Source organism: Cibotium barometz, chromosome 58 (genome assembly GCF_041138505.1).
Source record: "Cibotium barometz isolate CiBa-2024 chromosome 58, ASM4113850v1, whole genome shotgun sequence".
In the NCBI taxonomy this organism is placed as follows: Eukaryota; Viridiplantae; Streptophyta; class Polypodiopsida; order Cyatheales; family Cibotiaceae; genus Cibotium; species Cibotium barometz.
Window position 1 is genome coordinate 41,094,511 of NC_141103.1, and position 13,760 is coordinate 41,108,270.

The window sequence follows — 13,760 nt, forward strand, 5'->3', positions numbered from 1 at the left end:
AATATCTTGCATGCCCACCAATCATCCCTCTGAGAGGAGGGCAACCTTATGTATTTTTGAAAAAGGAGACGTCAGAAATATGGTGCTATTATTGTTGAACTTGGAGTAAACCAAAACAACCATACAATAAAACAACGATCTATTCATTGAGTTTTGCCTCCTTTTAGGGATGAGATAGGGCATCTTATCATCTCAAGGAGGGATTCTCAAGTTGATTAAACATATGCCTATGAGAGGGGGGGAGAGAGATGTCTGGAAAGCCCAGACGTCTATGCCTGTAGACAACATGTTATATCTGATGGATAAGAGATAATTTAAGAGTGTTGATTTTTTAGTTATCACTATATTGGTGCGTACACACAAGAAAAAATTACTTGGCTTTGGAAGATAACAGAACTTGCCACGCATATTTGTCCACTTTGTACTATTTATGTTTTACATGTTACAAGATACTCGGTAGCATTTCACAAATATATCTACATATTCTGCAATGAAAAATGCTTCTTACGTCAAATATTTGGGGATGCAAGTAGAAAAATAACTTTGGGACTCATAGTAACAGATTCGAAATAATGTACAAAGGCCACCATGCTACCACAAAATTGCCAGGCCTATTGCTTCACTATACTTATGAAAAATGTTCTTTATATCGAATAATTTGGGGATGTAAGTAGAAAATAACTTTGGGGCTCATCTTTACAGACTTGAAATAACGTACAAGGGCCACATAAGCACAATGCTACCATGAAACTGCTAGGCCTACTGCTTCTCTATACTTTACACTCAATTGATGGAATCCTTGTTTCTGTTCATATATACATAAAGCACATGATATTATGATAATGGCCTAAAATGTTAAAAGGGGCACACAAAGCATGCGGTTACCTATGTCTCCATGTGCACATCTTCATGCACTCGGTTACCTATGTCTCCATGTGCACATCTTCATGCACTGACAATGCACCACTAGGTAGGTGTGGGTGAAACCTGCAAGTTCGTAAGAAAGAATTGGAATTAGCTATATTTAAGTTTACTACGAAAAATGAGCAGTTGCATCTGTCTAGAGAGTTCATGAGAACGTAACAATTGGGGTCTTACACATCTAATTTAGTGATGGCCCCTGATGGCCCGTACCTCTGACTTCTGATTATTTACATCAGCCCCATATGATTGTCTCCCAAGTTGTATGAGAAAGAACCAAGGAACTGTGATCAAGTCCATGCGAAACTACCTGTGCACACCACCCACAATGGCTGTTAAGGTCAGCTTTGATTCAATGATCAAGAGAAAAATCCTTCATTAAAAAAATAAATGTGCAAAATCCATTTTAGGTTGCAGGTGCAACTGAGCCAACAAAGCATGTGTGAGGATATGTCAAATACTCTCTGTAAACTGCTTGAACAGGATCCGAATTCCTCTTGCTGTGAAGATAGGTCTAACACTCCTTGTAACTGTTTGAACAGGACCTAATATTATTTTTGGCGTCCACCCATTACATGCAGAAGGACTTGTTGATTCCCGCTAGAACCTTGAGTTTTGAAAATCTCCGAGGTCTCCAGATACCAGAAACTGCAGAAATCTTCATCTCATAAGGCATGCCTGCTGCTTTGGTTGCAAAGTTTAAAAACACATACACCAACTCCCTCAAAAATTATGCCTCGCAGGTCTGAAGGGAAATTGCTTCGTGTGGCAGTTGGAAGATATCCTCTATTTCTTAAAGGTACCATCCCATTGCACTATCTGCCAAATGGATGGACATTCTTTTCTATCTAGATCAGATCCTCAAAAAGGTTCCCTCCACACAGCAGCCTGGACCATGGAGTCAAAAAATGCACTTTTTGTTTTGAAGACTCGGAAATGTGCCTAGAAGCATTGCCTTAGGATTGGAGAGGACTATGTGGGCTTCCTCAATGTTTATGCCTTGAACGACGCAGCAGGTAGAGCCACCTTTTGGAGTAAAATCCATCAGTCCCTTCCTCAGGCTGACTTTGGGTGCATGGCTGGAGACTTTAACATGATCGAGTCAGCAAAGGACAGACTCGGAGAGGAGGTACGGCTACAGTCTCAGGTGCAAAGTACTTTGCTTGGGAGGAGTTGATCCAGCTTTGGTGGAAAGCTGCTTAGTGGGCTGTGGAAAATATGGTGCTGTCTGTAGCCTCACCTTGAAATCTTTGTAAAGCTTCTATGTAATAAATTAGTTCCTATGTGGGGCCGCACGTTCCAGCTCAGTGCACTGTCGATATTTTATTTTGTGGCACTTGTATATCGCCGAACCCACTGTGTATCCTTGGCTAAAGGCATTCTGGGTCTAATTTTTGAGTAAATAAGAATTTCTGTATTTTTCTATGATCATATCATATCATATGAGAGTGGTGTATGACCTTGCATCTAAAAGGCTTGGCAATATATGCCCTTCAATCCCCTTAGCTTGCACATGGTAGCCATATGGTGATGACGTGTCGTTCCCATTTTCTTTCCGAGTTCCCGTTCCCGTTCCCGTTCCAAAACAGACCCCCATTCCATCTAACCGTTCCCGTTCCATGTGACTATGCTTGTATGTGCTTTGGTGGAAAGCTGCTTAGTGGGCTGTGGAAAATATGGTGCTGTCTGTAGCCTCACCTTGAAATCTTTGTAAAGCTTCTATGTAATAAATTAGTTCCTATGTGGGGCCGCACGTTCCAGCTCAGTGCACTGTCGATATTTTATTTTGTGGTACTTTCATTGTTTTTTTTTAAACCAAATTCTAGGTCCCCTTCTGGTTTCATTGGTATCAGAGCTCATCCTTTCTAGCAAAGCAAGCTTGCCAGCAACTCTTAGAAAGGAAAAGATCTTGGTGGAATCTGGGTTCGATAGCTTCCATATCATGGACAAGTCAACTTTGTGGAGTGACAATGCAGACAAGCTTTTTGAGCAGATGTTTACTATATTTCATAAGACTCTTGACAGCCAGCAGCAGTCCTTTTGTGAGGAATTGGATAAACTTTCGAAGCGATTGGTAGACAAAGAAGCCTTATTGACACTCTATAGAAGGGATCCTTCTCTAATAGGCTTCTCCAGGGCAAAGTGGCTCGAGATCAAGATGTTATGGACATCTTTGGGGATCTTGCTCAAGCATATGCAAAAAACCCCTGAAGATCTAGCTTACAAATATCTTTGGGAGAACGAGGATATCCAGGTTAACTCTGCTAACGAACATATCATCCTAGATCACTCTCTACAGCAAACGAATCAACAACCTAAGGATTTGGACCGAAACTCTTGCTACGAAAAGAAGAGAGCTAGATCTTCTTCAATGATACCTCTAAATAGACACGAGGATTTGCAGAGGACTCCTGAACTTCCTCCGGACCTTGAGGAGGTCTCTCGAAAGAAAACAAAACCAAAGTGCAGAGTTAAAAACGGTGTTGGGTTTTAGCTTGATTAGGTTCGGTCCCCACAGTTTACAGGAAACCCGACAGCCATTACCGTTTTTCCCTTGAAGCATGACATGACAGAACATGCGTGGCTTTTGAGGCTTGACATGACAAAACATGCGTGGCTTATGAGGCTCAAAACATGTGTGGCTTTTGAAGCTTGACATGACATAACATGTGTGGCTTCTGAAGCTTGACATGACATAACATGTGTGGCTTCTGAAGCTTGACATGACAGAACATGTGTGGCTTATGAAACCTGACATGAGTCATGACATAACATGTATGACTTGTGAACCTTGACATGACAGAACATGTGTGGCTTTTGAAGCTTGACATGACAGAACATGCATGACTTGTGAACCTTGACATGACAAAACAGGTGTGGCTTATGAAGCTTGACATGACCGAACATGTGTGGCTTATGAAGCCTGACATGACAATACATGTATTGTTGGGTTTTATGCTGTGTATGCACCCAGAGGAGTGCTAGTGATCATCAGTAGGTTACTGGGGCACTTTTTACTTCAGTTAGTGGAGGTTTTTTCCCCCAGTTTAGTTCAGTTTCACTTATATGCAGTTTATAAGTGTTTTGGTCCACCCGGCACATTTATGGCCGGACATGTGAACACTTATCCTTTAGGGTCACTATCATGTGGCTATTGTACTTGATTTTATTAATTGAAGCATATTGGAAGTCGTGTTCACTCCTCTCTCTTGGTTTCCACGCCTGATTGCCTTCTGTAAACCCTAACCCTAATCCTTGAGTGCCTTCAATTGGTATCAGAGCCAAGTTGGCCTGCCCTTGACCTGCCCGTACTGCTTAACACTGCCAGGCTTCTCTTGCTGCTGATCGTACAACTCCCGTACGTTTTTTTTTGGTTGCAACCCGTACAACTGTGCGCCGCCTGCAAATCGTTGCCTGAAGCAGCTGCCGTACCTTTCGTTGCTGTCAGCACCCGTACTACCTGCTCCGTACAGTCAACGTCGACTGTACTTGTCAACGCTGACTCAGTCGTGTGCTGCAAAAGGCGTCGCCCTGCTCCGTACTATGCTCAGCACAGTCAACGTACCAAGCTCAGTACCTGCAACGCATATCTGTATCACAGTCGCCTCAGTACCCGTACTGTACCTGCTTGCTTACAGAGGACTGCTTTCGTACTGTACCTGCATACAGTCGACTGTACTTGCTACGAGTACCTGCAACTACCTACAACGAGTACCTGCTGTGTACCTGTTCGCACTGCTCCGTACAGTGCTCCGTACAGTACCAGCTGAGTACATCCGCCGTACAGTCATCGTACCTGCAGTCTGCTCCGTACAGTCATCTTTACCTGCACAGTACAACAGTCTACGTATCTGCACACTACAGTCAACTTGTACCTGTTGAAATCTCAGCTGGTAAGCATTACAAGTTTTGAATATTGGGCATTTTTATTTTCTCTGTGAAAATATACAGGCACAACAGGCAGATTTTCTAGCAAGAAAATATACAGGTTTTTTTGCACAGTTTGGGTGCAGCAAATTTGGGCATTTTTGGGGCATTTTGGCATTGTGTACGCCATTTGCTGCTCTACTCAGTCATTGGTGCATTGAGCTGCACATTCAGAGGATTGAGAGTGCAGGCAGATTTGGGTGAACTGTATTCAGTGGAGTACAGTTATTATCAGGGTTTTTGCTATTGGGTTTTTTGGTAAACAGGTACAACATTGTGCGTAAAGCATAACGGCAAATCAACAGCAAAGTGATGTATTCACATATTTGTCGGAGGAAGACAAATTGGATGGCACGAACTACTCCTTGTGGAGTTTTATGCTGAAAAATGTGCTTGTGGCAAAAGGTCTTTGGGATTTTGTTAGTGGTGATGAACCACGTCCAGGTCCATTGGCTCCAGAGACTCCTCCCCAAGGGGGTGCTCGTGGACGAGGACAACAGGTACAGGCTCCAGGACAGCCATTGCCTGTTCAGAGAACAAATGCTCAAAAGACATGGGATGCCAGGGATGCACAAGCTTTGTCACTCATTGCATTGTCAGTACAGAGGTCCATTATACCTCATATTCGTTCAGCTGGCTCTTCACAGAATGCATGGGTGACTTTGGAGCAGATGTATGCTGCTCGTAATGAGGCTAGGATCTCATTTTTGAAAAGAGAGCTGGAAAATCAGAAAATGAATGAAGGAGATGATATGTCTAGCCACTTAAACAAGCTGCAGGATTTGAGAGAGCAACTCATCAATGTGGATGAGATTATTCCTGAGACACAGCTTGTGTCCACCATCTTGCACTCTTTGCCAAGATCTTACTTGGCTTTCCATACCTCTTTGAACCTCAGCATGAGGAATGCTGTTGAACCCCTCAAGTATCAGGAACTTGTTGCTCTCTTACTACAAGAGGAGCAAATGAGGAAGAATATGAATATGAACACAAATGCTGAACAAGCATTTACTACAGGTCAAAAGGGGAAAGGGAAATCTCAGCCAAAGAGTGCAAATCAAAACTCAGGTGATGGTGGTTCTTCACAGGATACCAAGAAAGGTGATGGACAGCCCAAGAAGAAGGGCAAATGTCATTACTGTAAGAAGCCAGGTCACTACATCACGGAATGTAGGAAGAGGATTGCCAAAGAGAAGGCAAAGGAAGCTGGGATGTCAGTTAATGATACTTCTAAAGCTCCTCCAGAGACTGCTTCTTTTGTTGAGGACAGGGATTACTGTTTTTATACATGCAGCTATGATGCCTCTTGGTCTTCACAGGCACTCAGTTTGACAGAGCATGCATGTACTTGGTATTTTGATAGTGGTGCCTCAAAGCATATCACATCTCGCAGGGATTTGTTTAGTCATGTTGGCCCTGCCCCCGTTGGCAAAACTGTTCAGTGTGCCAACAATGCTTCATATCCAGTTCGTGGCATTGGGGAGATTCAGCTCACAGCCATTGATGGCTCCATTCTCCGCCTTACAGATGCCTTATATGTACCAGGGATAAAGAAGAATTTGTTGTCCATTTCTTCTTTAGCACATTGTGGAATGCAGGTCCACTTTGATGATGATAAATGCATGGTCAGAGACAAAGCTAATGCCTTGACCTTGATGCTTACTGGTACATTATGTCATGGACTTTATCAGTTGGATGCATTTCAGCCAGTGGATCAGTCTGCTTATCATGCATTCACTCTTACTCCAGCTATGGTTGATGCGGAGTTATGGCATGCTCGCATGGGGCATTGGAGTCTTATGCTTATGCAGCGACATAATATGTTTACAGATCTACCTCTCATGGAGAAGCCTCCAGATCATATTTGTGAAGGATGTATTTTGGGAAAAATGCACAGGTTTTCCTTCCCACGTGATCAGGCTCTAAGAGCAACTGCAAAGTTGCAACTTATACACAGTGATCTTTGTGGTCCCATGCAGACGAAGTCATTAGGTGGTTGCTTTTATTTTGCAACATTTATTGATGACTTCTCTCGTATATGCTGGGTCTATCCTTTGACACAGAAATCCCAGGTATATGATGCATTTTTGGCCTTTGTAGCACTTGCTGAGATAGAGTCAGGATGCAAGGTACTCTCCGTTCTGACCGAGGGGGGGAATATATGTCACATGTGCTGAATTCCTTTCTTGGGAGTAGAGGTATAAAACATCAGTATACTACTCCTTACACTCCACAGCAGAATGGGGTTGCAGAAAGGAAAAATCGGTCACTCATGGAGATGGCCAGATGTATGCTAAAGGCAAAAAGACTACCACATATCTTTTGGGTGGAAGCAGTAATGTGTGCTTGTCATATTTTGAATCGATGTCCCACAAAGGCATTGGTTTCTATTACTCCTTTTGAGGCTTGGCATGGCCGCAAGCCTTCTGTGTCGCATTTTCGTATCTTTGGGTGTCTTGCATATGCACACATACCCAAAGAGTTGAGGAGGAAGCTGGATGATAAAGCCACAAAATGCATTTTTGTTGGGTATAGCCGTGAGAGCAAGGGCTACAGGTTATATGACCCACTATCCAGGAAGATATTCATCAGTCGGGATGTGATTTTTGATGAAAAATCAGAAATATCCATGGCTGGTTATGAGGCAAATCAGGTTGAAAATGATGTGTTTTAAGGTCTACTACCCATGGAGTTTCATTCCAGAGTTGGTGATCCAACTCATGAGGGTACCGGACAGCCAACAAATGATGTAGGCGGTGCAGAAATTCAGCAGCCAAATGAGCCAGAAGCTGAACCAAATATGGGACAGCAGGCACCACAGGTCAGACATATACCTAGATGGTATTTGAGGACATTACAGGACAGCCATTTAGAGGGTCCTCTTGCTGGTCGTACTCGTAGGGAAACAAGGACCAATGAGCATGCACACATCATGGATTTGAATCTGGTTATGGCAGCCAGTTTACAGGATGATGATGAGCCTGATTCATTTGTGGATGCACGAGATAATGTGCATTGGAACAAAGCCATGCAGGATGAGATTGATTCTATTAAAAAGAATCAAACATGGGATTTGGTTGATCTGCCCAAAGGCAAGAAAGCCATTGGTACTAAATGGGTCTATAAGTTGAAAAGACATGCAGATGGATCCATTGACAGGTACAAAGCCCGTCTAGTTGCAAAGGGCTATGCACAGAAGAAGGGCATTGATTATGAGGAGACATTTGCTCCTACATCCCGTATGTCGACACTTAGGTGTGTCATTGCATTGGCTGCACATCGTGGTTGGGTTGTTCACCAGTTGGACATAAAGACTGCATTCCTACATGGGGACCTCGAGGAGGAAGTTTATGTATTTCAGCCCATGGGATTTGCAGAACATGGTCATGAGGGGAAAGTATGCAGGCTGAAAAAGGCCTTGTATGGTTTGAAACAAGCTCCACGAGCTTGGTATGCAAAAATAGATGCTTTTCTACTCACTCAGGGATTTGTGAACAGTCCATCAGAGGCCACTTTGTATGTGAAGAAAGAAGAGACAGATCTGCTGGTCATCAGTCTTTATGTGGATGATCCCTTGCTCATGGGATCAAATGATGACAAAATTGCAGCTTTTAAGGAGATACTGCAACAGACATTTGACATGTCTGACTTGGGCCTTGTACATTACTATTTGGGCATACAGTTTGTGCAGGATAACAGAGGCATTGGGTTGTTGCAATCACGTTATGTTGCTAAACTTCTGGAGAAGTTTAAATTTCAGGATTGCAAGCCTATTAGTACTCCTATGGAGCCTGGGATGAAACTGTCATTACAAGATGACAATGTTTCCTTCGATGCCACTACATATGCTTAGGCTGTTGGGTGCCTCATTTACTTGTGTAATACAAGGCCAGATATTCAGTATGCAGTCTCTCAGTTGAGCAGATTCATGCACAGCCCACGGTTGTCACATTGGCAAGCTGTGAAGCGTGTATTCCGTTATTTGCAGGGTACCTTGTCTCTTGGGTTGCTTTATCCTGAGGGGGGTGACATGCAGTTACATGCTTACAGTGATTCAGATTGGGCTGGTGACTTTGATACCAGACATTCCACTAGTGGAAATTGTTTCTTCCTTGGCGCTTCATGCATTTCTTGGCTAAGCAAGAAACAGACCACAGTGGCCACTTCATCTTGTGAGGCAGAGTACAGAGCAGCCTACACTACTACTGTTGAGTGTGTTTGGCTGCGTCGTCTTATGACTGATATGGATATTTCAGTGGAGGAGCCTACACCTATCTATACTGATAGTCAGAGTGCCATTGCTGTGGCCAGGAATCCTGTGTTTCATGCTCGCACGAAACACATTGAGATTCACTATCATTTTGTTCGAGAGAGACTCCAGGCAGGAGATATCAGTCTGATCTACTGTCCTACAGATCAGAATGTGGCAGACATCTTCACCAAGGCATTACCACGTCCGAAATTTGAAGCATTCCGCAATGCTTTGAATTTGTTTCCTTTTGGTGGATGATGTACAGTGATCACATATCACTCCAGGGGGGTTTGTTGGGTTTTATGCTGTGTATGCACCCAGAGGAGTGCTAGTGATCATCAGTAGGTTACTGGGGCACTTTTTACTTCAGTTAGTGGAGGTTTTTTCCCCCAGTTTAGTTCAGTTTCACTTATATGCAGTTTATAAGTGTTTTGGTCCACCCGGCACATTTATGGCCGGACATGTGAACACTTATCCTTTAGGGTCACTATCATGTGGCTATTGTACTTGATTTTATTAATTGAAGCATATTGGAAGTCGTGTTCACTCCTCTCTCTTGGTTTCCACGCCTGATTGCCTTCTGTAAGACATTATTTATATGGCTCCAAGTTTGTGGTATTGACTAATCATCAGTCAATCAAGTATGTGTGTGATGCGGATGATTTGAGAGGAAGGAAAGCTCGTTGGGCGGAGTTAATGCAAGATTTTGATTTTGAGATCCGTTATCCGAAAGGGTACATGAATAGTGTTGCAGATGCGCTTAGTCGAATTAGAGAGGTGAATACTTTGTCGTTCACCGAGATTTCTACTGACTTATTTCAGTCATTGAGAGGGCTTTGTAGGACTGATAGTTATTTTGGTCCATTTTGGCAGAAGATCCAGGACGGGAGCTCATTGATTGACCAAGACTCAATGACTGAGCAGTCTACCATTCAGGCTGCAGGAGGCCAGTGGATGATTCGGAATGGTTTACTATTCCGTAATGACAAAATTTGTGTACCACAGATCCCGGACATTAGGTCCAAGATTCTTAAGGAGTGTCACGACGCCCCTTTTGCTGGACACCCTGGGGTACACAGGACACTATCGTTAGTGAAACACACTTTTTATTGGCCAAAGATGGAAGGGTATGTAATAGAAGATTATGTTCTCAAGTGTCAGACTTGCCAGGCAAATAAAGCTGAACGCTTTAGACAGGCTGGGTTGTTGCATCCTTTGCAAATCCCAGGTAATAAATGGGAAAGTATTTCCATGGATTTTATTACCGGATTGCCAAGAACACATCAAGGCCACGATTCTACTTGGGTTGTGGTAGATCGCTTGACAAAAATGGCTAGATTTTTACCGACCCGGAAGACTATTACAGCTACGCAATTAGCACGGCACTTTATCGAGCAATTGTTTAGACTGTACGGGTTACTGCGCAGGACATAGTCAGTGATAGGGACTCTAAGTTTACGAGTGATTTTTGGAAACTTGTTTTGGAGAAGTTGGAAACAACTTTGAATTTGAGTTCCTCTGATCATCCTCAATCTGATGGCCAGACTGAAAGAGTGAATTAGATTTTGGAGGATATGCTTCGGGCATATGTATCCAAAAGACAGAGTTCATGGGAGGATTATCTTCCTATGTTAGAATTTGCATATAACAGTACTAAGCATACGAGTACAGGGTTTAGTCCTTTCCTGCTTATGTATGGTTTTCAACCTAGATCACCTGTTACAGTAGGATTCTCAGGACTTCAGCATGATGCAGCACATAATTTTTTGCAAGATATGCAGGAAATGTTACAAGTTGCGAAGGAATCTATTAGAAGTGCTCAAGACTGAGACAAGTTTTATTCTAATAGACATCGTTCACCCAGAGAGTTCTCTGAAGGAACGATGGTGTATTTGCGAGTTCCGAAAGATTCCGAGACTTTACGGACAATCGGTCTCCGAAATTATCCCCTAGATACTGTGGACCATTTCATGTTACACAACGGATTGGTTCAGTTGCATATGAATTGGATTTGCCTTCTCATGTGAAAGTTCATCCTGTATTTCATGTCAGTAGACTTAAGGAAGTACTGGGTGGAGCAGATCAGTTAGTTACTCCTCAAGAAATTATAGATGTGGAGGACATGACATTTGTTCCGCACGAACCTGAAAAGATTCTTGGATTTCGTGAACGAAGATTGCCTAATACGCTTATCACGGAATACAAGATCAAGTGGAACGATCGTGTTGAGGAGGACGCTACATGGGAGACGTTGACTACTCTTCAGAGAGATTACCGTGGCTTTTTAGTGAGCTCAAGTGTGAGCTCTTAGAGGAAGGGGAGTATGTCATGTGCACAGTGTGTATCTACCGTGTGCTACACGCACGCAAGACTAGTTTCGAGGCTTGGGGAAGCTTGGAACTAGGCTAGCTAATTGACGAGCTGAGTTAGGAATATACTAACGGGCGGACACCCAAGTATGGACGGGCGGGCGCCCAAGTGTGGACGTGGCAAATACCCACGGATCTCCTCGTGATCGATCTTGGTTCGAAACTCGAATCTTGCAAACAAACGAACAAACAAACAAGCAAGGGGGTGCAGGCCTGACTCACCTCCCAACCATGACAGCCGTGGGCGAGCCCACAGTCTTGGCTGTCCCCACCGAGCCACGAGTTGAGCTAACTAGGTTGATGTACCGACCAATCTCCTCCTCGCGACGTCCCATACCGCCACGAAGCTGCCCTCGCGAGCCTCGAGACTGCTGCCGGCCTCGGCTGCATAAAGCAGGTGCACATCTGCACTAGATCCAGGCTCCAAGACCATAGAGCTCTCACAAACTCGCGAGACTCTCTATAATACAATAACTAACCTTGGCCACCCTTTTATAGGCTCTTGGCCGGTCATCGTCGGCCGCCCTCCACATCGAGAACTAAGGTCCAACAAGAGTGATCCCAAGGTATACATATGAGATAACATACTCCACAAGGTCTCCACTGTATGTAAACTGTACTGCAGATCTAGTAATCCATTGTGAGGAGGTGTTAAAGATCATGACCTTGGTCTTTCCAAGGTTCACAGTAAGGTGCTGATCCTCGCATATAGGCCCGTAATACATCCAAATGCCTCTGCAGCCCCTCTGGTGAATCAGAAATAAGAACAATATCATCTGCATACAAGAGGATCGGTATGAAGACTCCTGCCAAATGTGCTCCTGGTCCTCCCTGTCTGTCTATGTAATCCGAGATCTCGTCAATGTATAGACCAAATAGAGTAGGAGACAAGGGGTAGCCTTGCTTCACCCTGATAGTGCTGTGTATGATCTCTGAGTCACCTCCTGGAACCCGTACTCTGCCTGTGACTGACTCATGGAGTGTAATGATCCCCCACAGCATCTCTGCTGGCACTCCCATATCCTGCAGTCTCTTGATCAGTCTGGCCCATGGGACAGTGTCAAAAGCTTTGCGGAAATCCACAAAGTAGCAATATATCCGTTGCCCGTGAGCTCTCCCGTCCTCAATGATCCCCCGTAGTGTAAAGATATGATCTAGTGTGGAGTGGCCTCTCCTGAAGCCTGCCTGCCTGCCCCGGTGCTCTGAGTCCTTGCTCCTCGGACCATCTACTAAGCTCATGCTCCAAAATCGAACCATAAATCTTGGCCAAGGTGTGGCCAATCATGATAGTCCTATAGTTGTTGGGGTCCATGGGGTCACGTGCTTTCAAGATAGGTAAAATAGTATTTGATGACCAGCTGATGGGGAAGCCTTCACATAAAGCCCTGTTAAACATGTGAACCAGTAAAGGGGCTAGCGTTTCTCTAGCATGGGAGAAATGCTCGGTGAGAAGTCCATCATGATCATGTGCTCTCCCAGTATGCATCTTGTCAATAGCATCTCTCACCATGCTAAGGTGAAAGAAGGAAGAGTGTGGGGGACGAGGTTCGGGTGGATGTTCGGGTGGATAGGGGAGAGGTGGCTGCTCGGGGACATGGTAGAGAGAGGTGGCATAGGTGTGCCAGTGCTGGGTGAAGTAATCGGAGTTGGAAGGCGATGATCCTGGAAGATCCTCCAGGCCTCCTCACAGTCCCTTCCAAGAAATAGCTGGTATAGCTCCTGCTCAAGCCTTGCTAGGTAGGCTCTCTTCTTTCTCCGTGTGAGACGTCGAAAGATCACTCGCGCCTCCTGGTGAGTGGTGGATCCTAGTGCCATCTCCTGATGTAGACGGGCTCGGGAGCTATTCTGTGGGACAATCCCTCTTGGTGATGTAGGGGTGGCTCTGGAGTGTGGGAAGGCCGCTGCAGCAGACATATGGAGGGTGGCTGAGAGGTGTGTAGTAAGCTCATCCAGTGGGATGTGGGGGTCGAGGTCGGAGAGGATGCGGTAGACGTGATCAGAATAGATGGAAGAGGTCTCTCTGGTGAAGTGGTATCTCGGACGGTGATGGGGCAAAGCAGGTGGTTGCATGGTGTATCAGCATGTGAGTGAGAAGGCCAGGTATGCATGGTCCGCTGCAACGCCGATGGGGCGAGGAGAGATGGTAAACTCCAAAATGAGTGGGATCAAAGAGAGGGACCCATTAGGTAGTCCACTGTACTAGCTCCATGTCCGAAGGGGTAGCACGTGAAGGAGTTGGATCTAGGCCATTATAAATGGCTAGCCTATGAGCCCCGTCGAGGGCTAAGAGA

The 13,760-nt window shown here is 44.6% G+C and overlaps 1 protein-coding gene across 5 annotated transcripts in view; it reads right to left on the reverse strand.

The window, feature by feature from the left end:
• Positions 1-530: 530 nt before the first annotated feature.
• Positions 531-13,760, reverse strand: part of PRT6 (proteolysis 6) — a 120,371-nt gene continuing 107,141 nt past the window's right edge. The window contains exons 17-20 of one of the 5 annotated variants that reach the window (XR_015265029.1): positions 1,383-1,569; positions 1,135-1,231; positions 924-987; positions 531-885 (exon numbers count right to left, since the gene is read on the reverse strand). Coding sequence is in view for 1 of the 5 variants with exons in the window: in XM_086792439.1 (XP_086648565.1) it covers positions 1,157-1,231 (75 nt within the window). In the remaining 4 variants the exon portion in view is untranslated. Of the gene's footprint in view, positions 988-1,098; positions 1,232-1,382; positions 1,570-13,760 lie in introns of all 5 variants that reach the window. The other 4 variants (XR_015265026.1, XR_015265028.1, XR_015265027.1 and 1 more) reach the window with 4 other exon arrangements.